General features: G+C 39.5%; 2 protein-coding genes and 1 non-coding gene across 5 annotated transcripts; 2 read left to right on the top strand and 1 right to left on the bottom strand.

Annotated features, from left to right (window-relative positions):
* The first annotated feature begins 558 nt into the window (after window positions 1–558).
* Trnas-cga lies at window positions 559–640 on the top strand. Its single transcript has one exon. It is a non-coding gene; the product is annotated as a tRNA-Ser (tRNA).
* Window positions 641–4,762: 4,122 nt separating this feature from the next.
* Window positions 4,763–8,409, bottom strand: LOC106656040 (cyclin-Y-like protein 1). Its single transcript, XM_014376668.2, has 5 exons — window positions 7,505–8,409; window positions 6,646–6,923; window positions 6,340–6,560; window positions 5,970–6,256; window positions 4,763–5,882 (listed from the first exon to the last, which is right to left on the bottom strand). Exons 2-5 carry the CDS (start codon window positions 6,872–6,874, stop codon window positions 5,594–5,596), a joined length of 1,026 nt encoding a protein of 341 aa, XP_014232154.1. The 5' UTR covers window positions 6,875–6,923; window positions 7,505–8,409; the 3' UTR covers window positions 4,763–5,593.
* Window positions 8,410–13,685: 5,276 nt separating this feature from the next.
* LOC106656194 (neuropathy target esterase sws) lies at window positions 13,686–22,500 on the top strand. Of its 3 annotated transcripts, XM_023460172.1 has the most exons (14): window positions 13,686–14,622; window positions 15,376–16,194; window positions 16,274–16,599; window positions 16,672–17,059; window positions 17,136–17,429; window positions 17,522–17,907; window positions 17,992–18,154; window positions 18,235–18,615; window positions 18,690–18,965; window positions 19,124–19,310; window positions 20,081–20,197; window positions 21,507–21,827; window positions 21,904–22,202; window positions 22,283–22,500. In XM_023460172.1, exons 1-14 carry the CDS (start codon window positions 14,614–14,616, stop codon window positions 22,436–22,438), a joined length of 4,122 nt encoding a protein of 1,373 aa, XP_023315940.1. In that variant the 5' UTR covers window positions 13,686–14,613; the 3' UTR covers window positions 22,439–22,500. The 3 variants fall into 3 exon arrangements, with proteins under 3 accessions (XP_023315940.1, XP_014232421.1, XP_014232422.1); XM_014376935.1 differs by lacking the exon at window positions 13,686–14,622 and having other exon boundaries at window positions 15,349–16,194; XM_014376936.1 differs by lacking the exons at window positions 13,686–14,622; window positions 20,081–20,197 and adding an exon at window positions 20,894–21,010 and having other exon boundaries at window positions 15,349–16,194.

The raw sequence follows: 22,500 nt of genomic DNA on the forward strand, positions 1-22,500 counted from the left end.
TGTGTGTGTGTGCAGCTGCTGCTTCCGCGGCGCAGCCTGGCCAAGCACTGCAGCAGCAGCAGCCTCGCGATTGCTCCAACCTCTCCCGTGCGGGGGTTATAATGCGAGCTGGCTGCAGGCAGCGCAGCACGGCCCAAATGCAGCGCGCGATGACTGCTGCACTTTTTTATACCACTGCACGGCGCAGCTACTACTGTAAGCCGGTAAGGCAGTTTCGCGCTTGCCACGTGCTTTATTGCGTACTACGTGCTATTAATGAGTTTAGAGGCTCTTTAAATCGCATCGCGGTGAAGCGCGCGGAAAATCCTTTTACCAAAGGAAAACGAAGAAAAATATATTGAGCTGGAGAGATAATGCGAATGAAATTTCAAGCGCAATCGAAATTTTTTCAGATCGATCGAGGTGCTTCTCCGAGAGTAATTGAGGGCCTATTGAAAAATCGCGCGCTCGCGAAAATTTATCCAATGAATTTTTCCAATGCAGCGCGGAAACATTTTAGCAGGAAATTTTGCGCGCCCGATCCAAACTCCATGGGGTAGATTGCTCGTTTCTGCAAGAGCTGCGGTGTCCGAGTGGTTAAGGAGTCAGACTCGAAATCTGATGGGCTTTGCCCGCACAGGTTCGAATCCTGTCCGCAGCGAATCTTTTTGACGTTGGCCGACGTTATTTTTTATCGACCGTACCGAGGACTGACTGCAATTTGTACTTGAATCCGTACAAAATGCTCAATTAGCTCCGAAATTATTTTCAGCAGTTTTCTCTCTTTTGAGCAATTCCCATCTTTATTTCAATATCACAAATCTGAATTTCAAGAAAAATTTACTTATCATTGTGTATAAAAAAGTGATGGGCCCATATAGCGCGAAAAGTTTTATAGATTCTTATGGATTCTTGTAGATTAAGTTTCCATATAGGGTATGTGGGCGAGTTGCGAAACGAAACTTGCAAAATTGAAGGTTTCGAAAATTTCATAAATTTCTTCAGATCCCGTATCATGTAAGGGACTCGTGCGCATACTACCATTCAAATATATTAAAAATGAAGAGTCTCATTGTATTTATTAAAGCCACAACATTCTTTTATTATAATGAGACAATATAACATTGGAGGGGTTTGAGAATTAAAGTTTTTGAATTACACTAATACATTAAGGATAGTTAGACAAGGTTTTTGATACATTTGATAATAAAATTTATCCATTTATTATAGTACTTTACGATACTAGTGGCATAAGTAACACTTTTTGGCACGGCGTAGTTTAGGGCCCGCCTATAACGCCTGAGCGGTGCGCCATATCGATGTGGGCTCTGAGACTTCTTTTTCGTCCAAATTTCTTTCCGCATGTCTCGCATTCAAAGGCATTAACATTATGCAGCGATTTTATATGCTTGTAGAGAGCAGATAAATGCTTAAATTTTCTTCTACAAAAATTACACGTGTAAGTGGTACTCAAATGAGTCGCATCGGCATGTTTTTTAAGATTACCTTACTGTGAGTACTTCTTTCCGCAAATATCACATGCATGAGTGATTTTATGATGTACCGAATCGATGTGGCGTTTGAGAGTAATCTTATATGAGAATTTCTTTCCGCAAATATCACATTCATGAATGATTTTATTATGCAGCGCATCCAAGTGGTTTTTTAGATTACTCTTGTCTGAAAATTTCATGCCGCAAATATCACATGTATGAGTGATTTTATGATTTACCGAATTAAATCGATGTGGCGTTCGAGAGTAATTTTACATTGTTGTATCTAATACATTTTCCGATTTAACGGCATTTAAAAAAACTCGAGCTCGTAAATATGTCCATCCTGTCTTCATTTTGGGATGCATCTTTGTTTCGAAGATTGAGAGATCAGGAATTGTATAGAGCTGGAGAAGGTTGTTGCAATTAACTCGGGTATTCAATAAATAATTCAAACATCTTTCGTATAATCATTTCTTTTAATGAATACATTTCTCAACATTTTTGAATTCACTCGTTTCTCTCTTCATACACACTTTATAATGCTATAACGATATAAATTTTCAATGAAATAACAAAATTTCTTTCCTATAGTAGTAGGTATACATGATGTTTTTAAATTACGTAAATGGTGACAAAAAATTACAAACGCCGGTGCAAATTTTTACAATCATTAGTAAATTTTTTTTCGTTATTCCAGGCACTATATAGATTTATTTTTTAGTTTGAAAGTTGGTAGAATTTTCACGTGAGCGAGTACTTCTTTATGATTTCCCGGTTGTAAACTTGTAAATTATCTGTTCCACCTGTGTGTAACACCAAACGCCTCGGTGTTGAAGATGTTAGATTGAATTTGATTGAAAATTTGCTATTTAATTAAGACATTTGTGACTTTTATCACTTTTGATTTTATCAGATTGATATATCGCTACCAAGTCAGCACTACATCGAAACGATCAAACAATTAGCTATTACAAAAGCCGCTAATTTGCGCAGTTTTCGGAAAACTGCAGCTCTCATCCTTAGAAAATTCAATTCTAAAATTTTTTTCCAGAGAGTTGAATGAGTATGTGAGTGTGCTTTTGCAATTGATAACTCTTTTAATCGTCGCATACAGTTGTTATGTTGAAAGACGTACGATTAATGTTGGCTATAATATATTATGTTGCACACGCTACTTAGTAATTTTCAAATTTAGTTTTAACTTGCACACTAAGTTCTACATTATAATTAATTTAAAGTTAAAATTTAATAATAAATTTATCTAAAAACGACTTTTTACAAGTGGACGTTTGAAGCAGCTTAAAATTATACTGGTGCATAATTGATTATGGTTTCATGATGAATATCACGTAAATGGCCCTGATTTTTACAAAAAATAGTTGGCCCCCGATAATATCTGTAATATATATTTACAAGAGTAGTTATGATTTATTTAATTACTTTTTTCAAGTGAAAAGTCTTGAATAATTTACAATTGACGTGCTGAAAAATTTTGTACATTCTAAGTTTTGTAGATTTGGAGTATCAAACCAATACAGCTACGTTTGAGAAGATTTTTACTTGATTGTTGCCAGGAGTAATTTGTAGGATGTAAAACTTGATAAAATTATACTTTCTACACAATTCGATAGTAATGTTTAAAATTCATTAAAAATGTTATTTTTATTGGTTCTTTTGATAAAAATTATTCAATTTATTAGAAATAAAATGTGAATTAAAATAGTGCATTCATTCAATCAAAAAATATTCAATATTTTTTGTTAACCACAAAATAATATTCATACTTACACTAACACGTGTTAAAAAAACTATACACTGACTTACATTGAAAACGTTCACAAAAAAACGACTTGCCTAAAACGAAAGGATCAATTTTCGTGGATAGTTTACTTTTTTGATTTAGTTGGTTATCGGCTTTCGCGGATAAAATATATTCCTACTTATGTTGATGCGAAGAATTTTTCAAAATGCGTACTTCTTGAAGTTTTAAAAATGCACAAGTGTGTAAATTAACATGTTAATCAACAACTTATTTCAAGAGTTCATTTCTAAAAATGCAAAATAGCATTGGTGCCAGCAAACACAATAATTTGAATTTAATTGTAAACTCATTTTATCATTAAATTTGATTAGTTTTTTATCAAGTTTTTTTTAAGCACAAAAATATTTCATAACTATGATACAATTGTTATAGTTAATTGGCGTTACGTGTCCTTAAGATATACTTGTACGAAAGCCCCAAAAAATTTTCATCATTGGTATGTTCACTACATAGTTATTACAAATGTTACAATTGATGTATTGCATGAATTTGAGAATGAAAGATGAACATTCTGTTCAGTGTCATTATTACAAGTGTACAACACTTGTCCGAAAAAGAAAAAGAAATCTTTTTTGTATTTGTCTCGAACGCATTTCAATTCAAAATTAATTATGAATGAGGGTGATATTACATAAGCGACAAATACTTATTCGTTATAATTCATCAATTCAGTTCAATAAATGAAACAATTGGCCGAAGCGGTTTTATTTGTTTCTCAAAAGACTTTGAAAATTATTCAATGATATATAGAAGTGGAATATTTTAAAATATTAGTTCATATTGCTCGACTGACTGTGATTTTAAATCGTGTCATTCATCGATCGTGAATCACAGAATATTTTTCGTTTGATATAAATCCGTCAAGATTTTGAATTTTATGTTTTGAGAAAAAAATCGGTGAATTATCGTAGATTATAGATCGGTGTAAAAAAAAATAAGATTTAACTAGCCAAAAAATATTATTTAAATCGAATTTCTTACAATATACCGTTTAACCCTTAGAAGACCAGCATACGCCATTTGGTGTATTCAATAAATTTTTTTTTTTAAATCGATTTTCCACAGAAAAAAAGATTTAAAAATTCCCCAGATCTTGATCCTTCAACGGTTAAATAACACTGCTTTTGTAAAAGTAACAATCCACATCAAGATATACACTATGTTTATAATATCGGACAACCGGACGCAATGGGAGTTCTAGATTGTCGCAATTATAATCATCCTATTATTTTTCATATTGATATATAAAAAATAGATATACGAGCAAACGATTCTGCTAACACTTGTAATTATTTCCTCAAATCAAGTTCTGTTTAGGTAACTTGATAGTATTCGTTTATTTCGTTCATCTCAAAAATTTGTAGCATTTCTTATTTTTTACACTTTCATTGTCTATGTGAATTATTTTTTATTACAAAAAAAAGATTCGAGGAACTGCTTATAGAATTTTTCATGCACACTCAGGTGTAAAATAATTTTGCCATTGCCACATCAGAATACAAAAATAATACATTAAAAGTATTTGTAAAAAAATTCGCTAGAGCTCTACTTAGTTACTTTTTGTGCTACCCAAAAGCAAAATTCTTTAGCACATTTGTGTTGGCACTTTCTATTTTTAAAGTTGTGATCTATTAAAATATCTATCTTAATTAAAATCAATTTGGAACAGTTGAACAATTGAATTTGAACCAAATTCTTAAAACTTTCCTTTACAATTGCGAATGTTCTTATACCCAACTATTTTCATTTAAATAAAAACTTACATTAAAGAGGAATAGAATTTATTTTTATAGATGAAAAATGTATCACTAAAAATTTTATGAACCTTTTAACATAAAAATCTTTCTTAAAAATCGTGACTTCATATAATATTATCACACTTAAAATGTCTTCAGTCGTTAGTAAAATGAAAGTAAAAAAATTTTGATTTGTAAAAATCACAAAACGCGTTTGTTTCACGTGCATCTAACATGATTCAACTATGTAAAAACTCAATACTTCATAATGCATACAAGAATGTTAATTTTCATTGTATATGATCAAAAAATTCAGCCTTATTATTTATAATAATATAAATAGTCCATTTTGTCGTAAAAGAAACTAAACGTTCTACAAAATTATTAAATATTTGGTTCAAGTAAATCTCACTATTTAATGATGCTGAAACAAATGAGGGCCTCAAATTTAAATGTTAAATTTTTAAGAAATTCAGAGGCATGAAGAAATAGCATTACCTTTTTTCATGGCCTTATACAATATACTATCTCAAGAAGATAATATCAATTATAAGTTTATTTTAAGACAAAATAGCTATGCTTCGTCTGTGACCTCCTATGCATACATTATCTAAGCTAGACCATTTTTTCATACCATTCCGTAAATGCTCAGCCATTATTTTATCTTCAAAAATTCTAGACATTGCTTCAAGTTTTTGGGCTTTATCCTTGCTAAGAGGCTCGGGTGGGAATGTCAATTCGTTTGCTTCAGCCAATGTACGAAGATCGAAGTAGTATTTGGCGTATACACTTGAAGGAACATTAATATTAAACTGTAATAATTCCAAAAACTGTCTTTCCAATTCGTTCCTTGAATCAAAAACAGATTATTTTTTATTTTAATGCAATTTAAATTTTGGATTCCAGAATTTAGAATCAATTATATTAACAACTCACATATCTTCAACAGTAATATCTTTCAAAATTTGACAATAATCAACATTCCACACAGCTTGATCATCCCAAACTTTTGATGCCAGCAGAATTGCTCCTAGAACTATTCTTTTCCAGTTAGCAGGTGTGACATCTAATTCTGCATATGTTAGCAGGCGTTCAAGGTAAACTAATGTTATAATGGCACACTCAGCTGTTAATTGTGCTGCATTAAAAAGTGTTCTGATAAATTTATATATCTGCTTATGCTCTGGATTGTGTTTATCATAATCCTCTAATACACCATCACGCTGTAGGAAAAGTATCAGTAATAATTAATATCATCATCGAAAAGAAAAAATACCTAAATTAATACTTGAATATATTTTGTTACCGTTAAAGGATGTAGTTTTTCATCAAATATTTCAATTACCCTATTGGACGTTCTATTTTTTATATTATAATATACAGCTAAAGCTACACATTTAACAGTACTTTTCAAATTAGGCTGTGATACTGTACTATCATCTAAATATATTGTACTGCAACTGCTACTTTTTTTGAGAGGTCTCATTTCAGCTATTTGATACTGACTCCTTTTTCGTGTGAGTCCATCTGAAATAAAAATGAAGTAAAGATTAACTTCAAGTATCAAAAATGAAATATTAAAAGAAAATTTAAGCAATTGCTTTCATCTTACTTTCAATAGATTTTTTAGACCGCTCCATGAAAATAGTAGCAGCGCTAGGGTGTATGGAAGGATCAGAGTCCCAATCGTCAGGCTCTCTCTCGCTTATGTGTTGGAGATTATTGACACTCATTTTGGTTTCAAAATTAACTTCGATGCCTCGTGCATCGTTCTCACAAGGATAATCTTTTCTGCCCAATGTAGGACTTGAGTAATAGCAACAACTACTTTTATTACCCATTTTGGAATATGGACTTGAAATTATCTGGTATTCTTCAAATTAATGAGTTCTGGAAAAAAAAATTTTTATTCACATCTTTATTCACATTAAAGAAAAATTAATTATGTTCTTTGCTTGAAGTGTTGTACAATTGCACTATAAATGATTAAATAGTAAAATCAAATTGCTTCGTTTGAAATTAATTTCTTGGACAAAAATATTAAAACAAGCCTTATTCAATTTAAATTACTTTTTCACTTCCCACAAATAATACATCATGAAATAGCATTAAAAATAAAAATGAATTGTTTGCAAGAGCTTACTCAATCAAATAAATTCTTATTACTTTATTTGAAAAATAAATAATCAACTGCACACAATAAATTAGTAATTTACATGAAAAGAATATGTAAAGCTCCCATGATAATCCAAGAGGCATTGGCGAGAGAGCAATCAAATTAAATATCTATACATACTGGGCGAAGAATCAATATCCACTTGTACACAAACTGCTCAAATTCAATAGCAATCATGTGAGCATCGCAACGAAGATGCTAAAATTTCCACTCTAATTGTTTTCTCGTTTATACGCGATCGCGGAAAAACGTATCGTGTAAAAATAACACAAAAAATTACAATGCGTATACTCACGATCGAGAAGCGTTCCTCGGAGGAGAAATTGGATTTCTTTCAAAGATCAGCTGTGGTGGTGGTGGTGGCGGCGGCGGCGACGAAAAATAACAACCATGAGCATGGAAAAAGTGCAATTTTGAACGGGAAGGTTACCCTCGGACCTCGGCCTGTCATTTTAAAGGGCGGCCGACGAGGAGCCTCACCGTCTTGGTCGATGATTCGACACCGATGATGATGCACTCGGTCGTGCACAGCATGCTTGCGTGCTTGCTGCTGCTTCTTTAAAAAGCAGAGATAATCGGAGGCGTACGATTGATAATAATAAACTGACAGATCTTTGTCGTCGTCGTCGCCGTTGTCGTCCAACTCTTACAGCTTATGTACAAATCGTTTTTTTTTCTTCAGTCCCCCATTATACTTGCAGGCAGGGGGGTGTGCGGTAGGGGATTCGAGCCGTAAAGGACTACGTATATCATTAAAAATCGGAGAGTCCCCGGACGTGAATCGTCGTCGCTCGCGAATTAATAATTCATCGGTGACTAAGGTGTGCGCTTCTCTCCTTGGCTCGCACAGCACAGCACACACGCAAAGCAGCAGCTAGTACGCAGAATTGGTAAGAAAAAGAAGCCGAGACACATCGGAGCAGCAGCACACGGGGGAGACGGAGTAGCGAGTAGTAGGTATATACAGAGCCGCAACACAACACAGCCAATCTCTCTCTCTCTCTCACTTCAGTTTGACTTGTAAATATTTATTATGCTCGGCGATAAAGTGAAATTTTCGATATGTAATGCCGTGCTACGGGCGCAGAGCGAGACCGACTGCGAGAGAGAGAGAGAGAGAGCGAGAGAACCAATACGCGACGAGATTGTGTGCGTCGTCGTCGTCGTATATGGGCACCTATCGGCGACCCTACTGCTGCCGCCGCTCCGCTGCTGCTGTCGCTGACTGGTGCTGGTGCACTTAGACATATATAGGTACACACAATACATACATACGGCCGAGAGCGGTACAAAACACGACGGCGGCACACGGATGCGAGATTGGAGACTGCTCTGCTGCTGTGCCAATGTGTGTAGAACGTCACGGACGTTGCGGGCCTATTGTGCAGACGTGTCTGTATTATACATAATGCGCGGCGCGCAGATGAATTGGTCTGCGTGTGCTGCTGCATACATAGCGCCAGTAGGAGTGTATAATACACACGTAAGAGAGGAAATTAAGGCAGGAAGAAGTGCCTGGCGAAAAAGATGTGCGCGCGCCCGTCGCTACGTCTGTCTGCGTTTATATCGTCATATTTGCGGAGGCGTTTGTGTATGTGTGCGCGGAGCAGCAGTCCACTGCCGTGATGTACTAATAAGCTCGCCGGTACATCAACGTGCGAGCGAGGGAGAGCTCTCTACAAGACGTTTAAATTCGACATCGGTATTAGCAGCTTGCTCCGTTTATACGTCTTCTATTGTATATGAACTATTTGCGATCGTAGTTGTTTAACGATCGTGTAATTGCTTTGTTGCTTCGAAGAAAAAAAAAAATATGAGCTCTCAATTTCATCGATCAAGTCGTTATACGCCGCGCGTATACATTATAATTACGCATTAGTTGTCGGTCAGCGGCATTAAAACCTTAGCTATCGTATCGTCTTCCTTACTCGTATTAATTTCAATTGATTTTTACATTTGTACACTCCTTGAAATACTCCAAGAAGTCGCTCTGTATTTAAAACGTTGTCTACCTCGAGGGATCAGCGCGATGCATCGACCGATATGAACACGAACTGAAGCTCGAACTTGGTCTCAATCCAACTTATAATACGTAACTTGGGAAATTAAATAGTTACGGAATCAGACATTTTCATTGTTGCATCGCACAACAGTTATATATGGAGCAATTGTTACGATGCTTTGACGCGATAAGTGTAACTTTCGTTCCGACGAACGTGTGCCGTGCACGTGAGTTATCTACGCCAAGCAATGAGCGCATCTGCTGCGCTGCGGCCTCTTAAATTCTAAGCAGCTCAGAGTAACCGCGCTTCGCCTGTCATATAGCCAGAACTTTTTTCCAACGATGAAACAGTTGTAGTAAAATTGCGAGCAAGTGTATCAACGTGAATTTTCTATACATGTCTTGGTGTTGGTCAGGATCGATATACTATTAGAAAATCATAATTAGCGAGTAAATGCAGGTCGAGGATGCGCTAATTTTGAAATTAAAATCTCTCGACTCTTTCGTTTCATGTACAAGTGAAGTAGTAGGACACAGAGACGATCAAATTTGCCGAACGATCGATCATTAGATTCGACGCGACACACTATCCAAGCGCTGAAAAATTCATGGCTTTATCTACTTCAAACAGAGCCGCTAATGTGGCCGATCCATTGACCTAATTTTGGTCAAGTTCGGATGAGGGTCAATGACCTTGAACGATATTGCGCTCGAGTCGGCTGCATAGTCCCTTTGATATAATGAGATAGTAATGAAAAGAAATGATAAAAGCTGGATTGTCTCAACTATTAATCCGGATTACCAGACTTGAATCACCGTAACGATCAATTCGACGATATAATTCTTTTGTGGCTCGAATATAAATATTGATTCGTCTGAAAATCGTTGTATGCTTATTATGTAATAATCATACTTCTAAGCATTAAAATTATATTTTCTTTTTGTATTTTTACGGGACCAATATAATCATTAAATAATCTATAGCTCATAGTTAGCGCCATTATGGAGTTATGAGTGGTAACTATTTGCCGATCTTTACATTTCATTATTTTTCTTCATTTTTTTACTGCGAAGCTGTTGGCGATATGGGACTACAAAATAACGATGACTCGCTTATCCTTGAGTTGGCGCGCGCGTTCGCTCATTTTTAATTATCGCGGGCAGCTATTGTGTTCTCGAGAATCAAAGAGTTCGCTCCGAAACGGAAAGGCGATCTTCTCTGCCGAGTACATTGGAAAGATGTATTTCCAAAAATTCGGCCTGTATAAAAAGATACAACATCGAGATGAAAACCAATAAGGGCTTCCTCGAACACATAAAGATCCGAGAAAACGAGAATAGAGAGACGATGACGTACCGCGGTCTTAACGAGGTTAAAGATGTATGTAACTGATATGAGCGGATATGTCGGGATGATTCATCGGCGCGATTTCACACGAGAAAATTAAATCGATTCGTTACGATACGTAGCTTTGATAATTATACAAAGCGAGATTTGCGGCAGTTGTACTAGTGAGTTTGATTATCTTCTAATGATTTTGCGCGTTAATGGCCAAATTACTTATTCTTGATCGCGTATGAATGCGTGTAATCGAATGTACATCAGACTCATTATTTTTTAAGAAACACGGCTTGATTTTCTAAATGGAAAAATTTAGTATGGTTTTTAAAAATAGTTGTCGTGTGTTCAGTTCAAATGAATATTAACTTACTCAAGTATCTAGATGAATTGATTTGAAAACTTGAACGAAATGAAATTTATTAATTCCTTCGTAATTTCATAAGTTTTTTTACGATTATAGTATTTGTAGCTTTTTAAATTTGAATACTTTCTTAGCATAAACGTTGGCTACATTGTACAAGTCGATAAAGAAGATTTTCTGCATTGCGATGCATTTTGTTGCAGTGCCCCGTTGCAGGCAACTCTGTGTGCTCTTTAAGTCACAAGTAGCGACGTCTAGACGATTCTAAAAGAACCTCGAGAAAAGAAAACCAAAAATTATACCGTTTCGAATTTGTGCTTTAACTGGTCTAGAAAAATGTATAATATTATGAGCGGCGATGTGGTCAAAATAATTGAAGAAATTATTTGAAAATGTCTCCATCTTCTCTCCCAAACACCAGCTGAAAAGCCCCTTGTTTCTGCAACTTCACACACACATATATATTTACATTCAATAGATTTTAGAGTTTGTACATATATTGTCTGTGAGTATAGCAGTACACACGTTACGAGTTACGACGGCACAGTGTGAATGAGCAAAGACGGAGATCGCATCGAGCGCAGCAAGTGATTTTCGTGTAAAAGAATAAAAATTATCTTTCGTCGTGCGTCGTGTGTGAGCGAGTGCCCGTATAACGATGCCCAGGTCCAACGACAAATCCGATACAAGCTTTTATAACCAACAAAAGTTGGACAGATTGAAGAGCTTACGAGAGAATGTCAATTGGGAGATGGAGGACGAGCGACGCGAACTGTTCCGTCAAATTTATCCCTTAGTCAGGGATTGGCACGAGCAACTTCCGAATCTCCGGGACATCTTTCAGGCCGAAGAAATGGATCATCTTCTCTGGCACTCGATCGATTACAAGCGCAACAGTTGGGACAATGATCCGGGCGAGCTATTCGTCAAGTTCGTGGCTCGCAGCGGCTACAGGGACGAGGCCGGAGTCGACGAAGCTGGAAAGCAGTCGTTGAATCGCACCACGCCGATACATCGCGTGGCCAGAGGCAGGCCCCCTTACTGGTGTTTGCGGGTCGCCGACCTCTTCCAAATATACCAAAGGTTCGACGCGAATTACAGCGACGAGTCGGGCTTCACACATTTTCACGCGGCCTGCATGTCCGGCTGCGAGAGAAGCGTGGAGAAGTTCTTGGAGCTCGGTCGGGTGGATCCCAACTTGGTCTGGCGCGAAACGGGCGAATCGCCGCTGCACCTGGCCCTGGAGTACAAGCGCATGGAGGTGTTCCAATCGCTGATGAGATACGGCGCCGATCCGACTTTGGCCAACGAGGACGGATCGACGCCTCTGCACGTCATGTGCAAGACCAAGGTCGATCGCACTTGGGTGTCGATGCTGTTGGCGCTCAGCCAGGAGAAAGGTCGGCCGATACGGATCGACGCCCGGGACAAGTCGGGCAACACACCGCTGCACCTGGCACTGGCTTGCTGCAACAACGAGACCGTCGAGTGGCTGATGCGAAGAACCGATCTGAACTCGGCCAATGCGGAGGGATCGACTCCGCTGCACCTCGCTTGCCAGAGAAGACGCCTCGGCTTGGCGGGGCTGATATTCGAGATCAGCGACGAAAAACGTCAAGCGGTGCGGCTCGATGCCCGGGACAATTTGGGCCGGACACCTCTTCAATGGGCCGTGGCGAATCTCGAGCCGGACGCGATCGACGTGCTCTTGAATCGTGGCGCCGATCTGTCCAACTTGGTTTTTCCGACCGAGAGCTATTTCGGCAAGAGTTCGGAGCTGCAGTGCAGGTACAGAATTTCGCTCGATTTCAAAGTGGCGCTGGCGGCCGACGCTCTGGCCGTCGTCGAGCGCCTGGAGAAAAGAGGGTACGAGCTGGACCGAGGCGACGCCCTGACGATCATGCGATTCTTTGCCGAGAACCGAATGTTCCAGAAGTCGGCGGGTCTCGAGAGACTCTGGTGCGACGGCAAAAAGTTCGCCGGCCGAGCGAAAAAGATCGCGATACGTCCGAGTCTGACGCTGTACGAGCTGATCCGGCTGCGACCCGAGGAGGCGGCCAAACTGCTCACCTACTCGGACTACTACCAGCTGTGGAAGCATCACAGGCTGCTACTGGGGCGCCACGAGGCGGCTCTGGTGGTGCATCTGTGCGAGAAGATGTCGAGGGGATTTTTCCGCAGCTGGGCGCTGGATTCCTTCGCGGAGCTGACGCGCCAGAAGCTGCCCATCGAGCTATGCCAAATCATCTTCGGCAAGCAGCTGATGAACAAAGATTTTCGGAACATTTGCTTGGCGGCCTCGGGCCGCGACGCCTGATGCCGATTGTGTTGCAGATTTTTCATATCATTCGAATAAATAAATTTTTAAAAATATTCAATTGCTTGTCTCAAATTTTGATTTTTTTGCGTTCGAATTTCATTTCAGTTTTATGTACAGAAAATTACGAATAAGTTTCACAACTCGCAGCTGCTCCCATCTCGTACTTTTCATCAACGAAATAGTTCCTAGAATCTCGATCCCGTTGACTTTTTCAACGTAAAAAACAGCCGCTAAAGCGTGTTTTGCCTCTGCCGCACCTCCGAAACATAAAACGCCGTAATAGTTTTATTTACCGCGTGTTGTAAGCCGAGCAGCGAATAACAATGTATATATGTAACGACGTTCGAGTGGCGCTGCGGATCAAAACATTGCAGCAGTGCGCACGAGCTTTCCCCCCCAGAATTACAACCTACTGCAGTGTAGTTCCTTTTGCAGACGACGACGACGACGACAGTGTGCGCGCGATCGTGACATTCGCGACTCCGAGAGATTTATATAAAGAGCCGAGCTTGGCAATTTTCTTCGAAAAAAGTTCCGCGCAGTCAAGTGCAGTGTAAGCGCTGCACATTTATAACTTGTAAAGTTTAACGCTGTCAACAAAGAGGCGCCACGCGCTGTTATTGTGTGTATGTGTTTTTTTTCATCCGATCAGCAGCAGTGACACTGCGACTGTGCGCGAAACTGCGCCAACACAACTCCGATCTCAGTACACAGACTGCTTTTGCTCGGAGCTGGCCGCCGCGGCATTATAGCAGCGCGTGCCGTGCCCCTGAACAAACGATAAAACGCGTATATAAGCCTAATATACACCACAAGGCACATACGCAGCAGCGCGACGACGACGAATGACAAGTCCATGATCGTTGTTTTGTCAATCTGCCACTGCTGCTTATAGTAATAGTATATAAGCTGCTGCTACTTCTCGCGTTACGCCGACTATTCAGTTTTCATTATTACATACGCATCAAAAGCACAGCTATACTACCCTCCTCGCTGCTGCTGCTGCTGCTGCTAGTGTTGTTGTTATCAACGAAGAAGAGAAGAAGACACTCGACATAGCTGTATATATACATACTCCTGACATAGCATACATTGCGAATATATATATTTTAGCCAATCGACCGTGTCAAGCACATTATCGCACACAATCGTCGTCGGACGCAAAAGAGAAAGAGAAAGAGAGGCCCGAGCGAGACACACAGGCGCACACAACACGGATTAACTATTGTATATCGTCGTATGTACGCAGCGAGGGGCAGACGATATAAATATATATATCACGCATCAATCGACACACGCATCGAAGAGCGAGGAGTTTCGAGAGTTCGCTCGCGATTTAACGCACGAGTCATCATTCGCGACGAACGACATGAATATCCATGATGGAGGTGGGTTTTTTTAATTTTGCACTCTCCGCGTTGACTTTCATTGTGATATACCTTTCTTTGGGGTTTTTCCATGACACTTTTTGAGCACGCGCTGTTATTCCGATACACGTACTTACTTCCTCCGAAAGACATAACTTGTCCAACCGTGCAGCGACGATTTTTCCGCGATCTCTTATTTTCGCTTAACGTTCAATTTGCGATTTTTATTCAATATATAATGTTACAAGTGCCTTGTTTGTGCGCGCGGAATGACCACTGCGAGATAAGACGGCGATTTATTTCTTTTTTTTTCTTCGTTCGCGAGCAGTTTCTATGGATTAATCAAATTTTAATGAGATAATTGCTGGCCGTCCGTGATTGTTTGCTTGTCTGCTGGGTCAATACATCGGTGCTTATACAAAATACACATGCTTATTTGTCAACGAAAATTATACGTTGCGGCATATTTCGTCTTTAACGAGCGCGCATCGCACACACGACTTGCGTGAGTTTTTTTTCAAGTCGAAAGGAAATTGCTATGTTGTATCGATAAATTGGTTTTTCTTTAGTGATGCCTGAAAATCACGTATGTTGTCGAAATCGATTTTTTTTTCTATTATTACATCGTAACGAATTGTTTATAAGAAAAAAGAAACATGGAAAAAAAACATTGCATGGATATCATTATTTTTTCTAATTCAAGGAACTTTTTTCATACAAATATTTGAAAACTTTTTATTTTACTCTATGAAACTATTTTTTTATTTGTTACAGGTGGTAGAATTAATAAACAGGTTTAACGATAGTATTGGATCCTATGCATTTTCACGATGGATAGGTTATTTAATTAGTGAATATAGAAACTCAAGCACATTGCTAGCAGTATCAATTAGTACATTACTAATTATTCTGGTAGTATCTGTATATATTTTACGAAGATGGAAAACCAAGGAACTCTTGCCCCATGTGAGGGAGTTTGTTGGCGCAGGCTCTCGGCCAAGATTCAGAAAAAGGGACAAAGTCCTATTCTATGGACGAAAAATGTTGCGAAAAGTCAAATCCATAAGTGGTCAAGTACATGGCACAGAAAAAGGAAAGAAACGGAAAGCAGTAATGAGATTTGCTAGAAAATTATTACAATTAAAGAAAGAAAATGCTCCACAGCAATTGAAAGTATTAGAACCACCTGCAGCATATTTGGAAGAAGATATAGGTCCTGGTGATAGAGTACCGCCAGATGCACTGTACATTTTACAAAGCATTAGAGTCTTTGGACACTTTGATAAGCCTGTTTTTCTTAAATTATGTAAACATACAGAAATAATTAACTTACCAGCAGGAACTCCATTGTTCAAAATTGGAGATCCTGATGAAAATGTGTTTATAGTTCAACAGGGTTTAGTTAATGTTTATATTACTGGATCTGATGGGTCTCAGATCTCACTTAAAATAGTCAAAACTGGAGAATCAGTCACTAGTCTTTTGAGTTTTATCGATGTTTTAACAGGTCATACCAGTACATACAAAACAGTAGCTGCAAGAACTGTGGAAGATTCTGTTGTAGTGAAGCTGCCTATGAGTGCTTTCCAAGAGGTAAGTTAAATATCTTTTTTTTTTTAAATTTTTGTATCTTTTGAAAATAATGAATTTACCAAACATTATCTTTGTACAGGTATTTCAAGAACATCCTGATGCCTTTGTCCGGGTCATTCAAGTTATTATGGTTAGACTTCAACGAGTTACCTTCACTGCTCTGCATCAATACTTAGGGCTTTCAGCTGAATTAGTTAATCAAGGAAGAGAAAAAAAGAAGTATAGCACTGTTGGATCTCCAACAAAATCAAGACAGCGTGAAAGTTTTATCATGCCTCCATCAGACAATGTAATAAATTCCCAATCTGGAGTTTCTGAACAGGTACATCTTGATGCTCCATCTAAAGAGCTTGCAAACATGAGTACAAGTTCATCTCAGCCAGTTCCAATCAGTTCGGGTCGCAGGTAAGCTTCAAATTGATGGAATTTATATTCAAAATATGTATAAATAAATATTAAATAATTATTTTTCTGTAGGTCTAAAAGTAGCATCGAATGGAAACTTCCAATTACTAGCTCCATGCTGAGCCAGCACACTCCTGATATGGTACCAGAAAGTGATTCTCATTGGCCAAATTCTGCTACTTCAAATCCTTCACCAGCAAATCAATCTGCGGAGCCACCGACTGAATTCATCAGTGCCGGCAGTGGTGGTGGATTGCACTCTGGTAGCTCGAGTAGAAAACATTCTAAAATGGAGCAACAATCGCAAACACCCCTTGACGAAGCAACAATCGTCCAAATGGCTACTGAAGCCTTTGTCAAAGAACTGGGTCTGGAAGATGACTCGCTTCTAAAAGACGGCAAAGTTTTGATTCGCGAGGTACCCGCTGGTACTTATCTTATGAAAGAGGAATCTCATAAGGTTGGATATTAAATTACCATTACTCTTATGGCAATTGAATTATATCTCAACTAATAAATTCTTAATTGATTTTTAGGATGTTGCTCTAGTGTACGTTGTATCAGGATCATTAGTTATAAGTCAACGAGTTTCCGAAGGCCCTGACGCTGGCGATGATGTACACATGTTTAGTGCTCATCAAGGAGAAATAGTGGGTGGATTGGCTGTGTTAACAGGAGAACCATCATTTTATACAATTCGCGCGAAGCACTCAAGTCGAATAGCTTTGCTCAGCAAATCCACATTCTTTTTTATAATGCGTGAAAAGCCCACGGTAGTTTTGCACGTAGCGAATACAGTGGTCAAACGTCTCAGTCCCTTCGTACGTCAGGTAAGCTCATCCGATTGATTTCTCATTTTTATTTCACAACGATAAGTTTCTGTATTTAACTGAAAAAATTAACTGCGATCCTATCTTCTTAGGTCGATTTCGCTCTCGACTGGCAATTCTTGGAAAGCGGCCGTGCGGTCTATCGTCAGGGTGATGAGTCCGATTCGACTTTCATCGTCCTGAGTGGTCGCTTACGATCCGTCATCACCTACGACAACGGCAAGAAAGAACTGGTCGCCGAGTACGGAAAGGGCGACCTCGTCGGAATCGTGGAGATGGTCACGCAGACGGCTCGTTCGACCACCGTCATGGCCGTGCGCGACTCCGAGCTTGCCAAGCTCCCAGAGGGATTGTTCAACGTCATCAAGCTGCGCTATCCCATCGTCGTTACGAGACTGATAAATCTGCTCGGACATCGGCTGCTCGGTACATGGAAACAGTCGCGCCCGAAATCGTCATCATGTACTCAAGATGCCAGGTTAATTACAATTTTGAATCAATTAATATATTTCGATTGCTTGAATTCTAATGCTTACTCATTGATTACGATTTTATTCTTTAGACAAGCGACGGTGGATACAAGGCCATCTCAAGTGAATTTTTCAACAGTTGCCATAGTTCCAGTTTCGGACGATGTTCCTTTGACCGCATTTACCTATGAACTCTATCACTCTCTTTGCGCTATCGGTCCCTGCTTACGACTGACTTCCGATGTCGTTAGAAAAGTAAGTCCATCGTCGCTTGATTCAATTTCGGAAAATAAATTTCCAAACTGACGAACGTTTTCTCTTTCGCTCACCCTCAGACTCTGGGTACTTCGATCATGGAGCCGATGAACGAGTACCGCTTGACCTCGTGGCTGGCTCAACAAGAGGACCAGCATCGCATCTCGCTGTACCAGTGTGACGCCAATTACACGGCGTGGACGCAGCGATGCGTGCGACAGGCCGACTGCATTCTCATCGTCGGTTTGGGCGATAGACCGCCGACCTTGGGCCGCACGGAGCGCGAGGTCGAGCGGCTCGCCATGCGAACCCAAAAGGAGCTCGTGCTTCTTCACAAGGAGCAGGGCGGACAGCGACCCACCAACACGGTGCAGTGGCTCAACATGCGCTCGTGGATCTCCAGTCATCATCACATACAGTGTCCTAAACGCATGTTCACTCGAAAGTCTCAGTACCGAATCGTTAGTACTTGTTTTGGAATTGATAACTTATGACTTTCGACGATCTTCATCGTGTTGTTTTTTTTCCCCAACAGAATGAGTTGTATTCAAAAGTCTTGATGTCGGAGCCGAACGTTCATAGTGATTTCAGTCGTTTGGCGCGATGGCTGACCGGGACATCGGTTGGTCTGGTGCTTGGTGGCGGAGGTGCTCGTGGCGCGGCTCATGTCGGTATGCTCAAAGCCATCATCGAGGCTGGCATTCCGATCGACATGGTTGGAGGTGTCAGCATCGGTGCCTTCATGGGAGCGCTTTGGTGCATGGAGAAGAATATAACCACAACCACACAGAAAGCTCGCGAATGGTCGCAGGTAAAAACACTTTACACATTAATTTCGATACTCTAGAGTTTTTTTAGAAATGAGTATTTGATTTCGTAAATAGAAGATTTTTCTATAAGATTATAGAAATTATATTATTAATGGTAGACCATTAACTTTATTACAATTTGTAACTCTATTTATCGCAGAAAATGACACAGTGGTGGCGGCAAATTTTGGATCTCACGTACCCGATGACATCGATGTTTTCCGGAAAAGATTTTAATAATACTATCCACGGCACATTTGGGGATGTGTATATCGAGGACTTATGGCTCCCTTATTTTACGATAACCACCGATATTACCGCTTCTTGTATGCGCAAGCACACACACGGTCTGTACGCAAGTCGTTTGGTCGAATTTGCTTTGATTTTCTTGCATCAAGTTATTTTCATTATTTGAAAAAAAAAAAAAAAATTGTTTTGTGCTTCCTAAAATTTTACAATGAATAGGCACATTATTAACATGGTATAATTGTCAATGATATCATTGTTAAAAAGTCAGACGGGCCAAAAATTTAAGAAATCAAAAAATTCCATATTCACATTCTTAATTTGATATGTTATCATAATTTTGCACTAATTTGTAGACGCATTTTTTTTCTTCAAATAATTAGATTGCTTGATTACTTGAGTATTTAGAGCGGGAGTGAGCTGTGTGATGATTAAAAAAAAAGTTATTGACGTACTCTCCGTTTTGTGTCTCTGGTTCAGTCTCACGAATTGGGAAAGTTGTAAATAAATTTTTTTGTTGTCATTTTTATTCTATTTCAAGTTGACACTCTGCATACAGAATAAAGACACTTCCTGCTCTCTTAGGAAACTTCGTGGGGATATCGGTGTATTTTTTATTTTACTTTTTTTTTACTGTTTTTTTTTGTTCGTACGACCGGTCAGAGGTGCAGGAAGAAAATCTCGTGAATCCAAACGACACAAGACAATCAAAGATTAAAAAATTTTATGAGAACGAATGAGAATCGGAGAGAATGAGTGTGAAATTGCGTGCGTGAGTGAAGAAAAAACGTCTCGGGGTCAAGAAATAATAGTCCGGAAGGAAACGAAAGGGTCCATCAATTGGCTAACTTGACTATCTGAACGTGTTTAGGGTCGCTTTGGCGGTACGTTCGGGGTTCGATGTCTTTGTCCGGTTATATGCCTCCCATGTGCGATCCCACCGATGGCCACCTTCTCCTCGACGGCGGGTACGTCAATAACCTTCCAGGTAATTTGACTTGTACAAACACACTGAGTGCTCGTTGCTTTTATTTAATGCTTTTTTTATTTATATACTCATTTTTTTTTATTATGATATATACACATTTTAAAGTTTTTTTTCATTCCAAAGATATTGTCTGTATGTGTACGTTTATTTTTCATGTTATTTTTTGTCACTCTGACGATGGTTACTTTATTTTGCATTATACACGGTTTTTATTTACATTTTTACTCATTTCTTTATTACAAACTTAAAGTTAAGGTTCTTTATGAATGGTATATTTTTGGTCATTAATTGTTGAGAAACGATGTTGATTGTACAAAACATATTGCCATTTTCATTTTTCAGAATTACTCTTGACTCATAACAGAATCATACCTGTGCGAGTAATTCTGACGATAATTTATTTATGGCTAGAAGTATACGTCTTTAAATCCTAAATAATAGCGCTTTGAAGCAAAAGAAGCCCGAATTAGTTAGCGCTAGAGTACGTCGATTAATTATCAGCAAGCGTAACGTAGGAAAGCATTAGAGTTGACTTCTTGCCTATAAATAAAGTATGAATAAATGAATGACAAAAAAAAAAATTACCTAGCTCGCTCCCGTTGATAGAAAGATGCTCTATGTGATTGCCGCTTTGTTTACTTTAAATGAAACAGTATAAGTAAATGCTTGAGTTTGTACCTTGATGTATTATGCTAGGCTTGCTATGGAAGTATTGTCGTGCCAGTATGACATTCGCTGGCGTCTTCCCGCCTATGTGCGATCCTATCGATGGGCATCTTTTGATCGACGGGTGTTACGTTAATAATGTCCCAGGTATGAGTTAAAAATAGCCCACTCTCTTTACTTTCTTTATGAATCGTTAATTTAATTAATTTTTGTTTACGCACTTGAGGGGGACGTTGGAGTACATTTATTTTCATATTTTTTGTGTACGCTTCGATGTCTTTTCACAGTCATGCATTTATATATAAAAGAAAATACTAACATTTGACATTTGCACCGCGCACACACATAATTATCCGACGAGAAACTCGAGAAATCACTTGCGACAGAAATGCATCATCGAACGATTTGACTTTTGTTCATTATACACGAGGTGCCATTTTTGACGTAAACACAGAGTTATGGCTTTAGCTACTCGCTCACTGTATATCATACTAACTCATGTATATATAGAGATATCGTTGTAGCGCGACAACTTGCGTCGAGAGCATTCTTAATTATGACATAATATGCACACGAACAAATGTCTTTGTTTTTTTCCTCCTCCTCCTCCTCGTGTACGCGTGGCGCTGCGTGCAACGCGAAGCTGACGAAATGTTGAGGCAAGGCGCGCACCACATCCTGGCCATCGACGTGGGCAGCCAAGAGGACACGGACCTCACGAACTACGGCGACTCGCTGAGCGGCTGGTGGCTGCTCTGGAAGCGCTGGAATCCCTTCGCCACCCCCGTCAAGGTGCCCAATCTGCCGGACATACAGTCGCGGCTGGCCTACGTCAGCTGCGTGCGCCAGCTCGAGGAGGTCAAGAGCTCGGACTACTGCGAGTACATCAGGCCGCCGATCGATCGCTACAAGACCCTGCAGTTCGCCAGCTTCGACGAGATCAAGGACGTCGGCTACAATCACGGTTCGTACAATTAGCGAAGAAAAAAAATGAGGCGAGAAAAAAATAATCCATCAAATGACCGTGCATGATTTTGCAGGTAAAACCTACTTCGAGGGACAGTCGAAAGCAGGAATACTACCGAGATTCAATGCCGATCGCGAGACGGCGCGTGCTCTGCGAGCCAAGCATCACGCGGCTTCGCAGCAGCAGCAGCCGCCCTCGTCCTACACCTTCACCGATCTCGCCCAGATGGTCTGCAAGGTGTCGCGGGGCAATTATCCCGATCTAGACTCCGACTCCGACGACGGCATGGAGGAGTACGAGGCCGACCTCGAGGAGGACGCGCAAGAGGTCGGCGGATACGCATCCGAGCCCACGGTCGGCATCATGGATCAGGTAGGAACGATCGTTCTTTTTTACTTAATCTTATCGTTTTGTACTCGTTGATGCTGATTTCCTCCGTTGAAATATTGCAGAGTCCCGACGAGACCCGTTTACGACGGAGAATAGGAGTTGTGAGCTTCTCTGATACCGAAGCCGAGACCGACATGGAATATCATCATCGCTTGAGCGACAGAGACGCTGCCCACCAAAAATTTTTCAAGTACGGCAATTCCAAGCTTGAAATGTGACGTTTTATTATTCGAATTTTCTTAAGCTAAGAATAAAACAAGGTTTCTTTTTTAAATAATAA

The sequence above is a fragment of the Trichogramma pretiosum genome, unplaced genomic scaffold (genome assembly GCF_000599845.2).
Source record: "Trichogramma pretiosum strain Unisexual culture from Peru unplaced genomic scaffold, Tpre_2.0 scaffold40, whole genome shotgun sequence".
In the NCBI taxonomy this organism is placed as follows: Eukaryota; Metazoa; Arthropoda; class Insecta; order Hymenoptera; family Trichogrammatidae; genus Trichogramma; species Trichogramma pretiosum.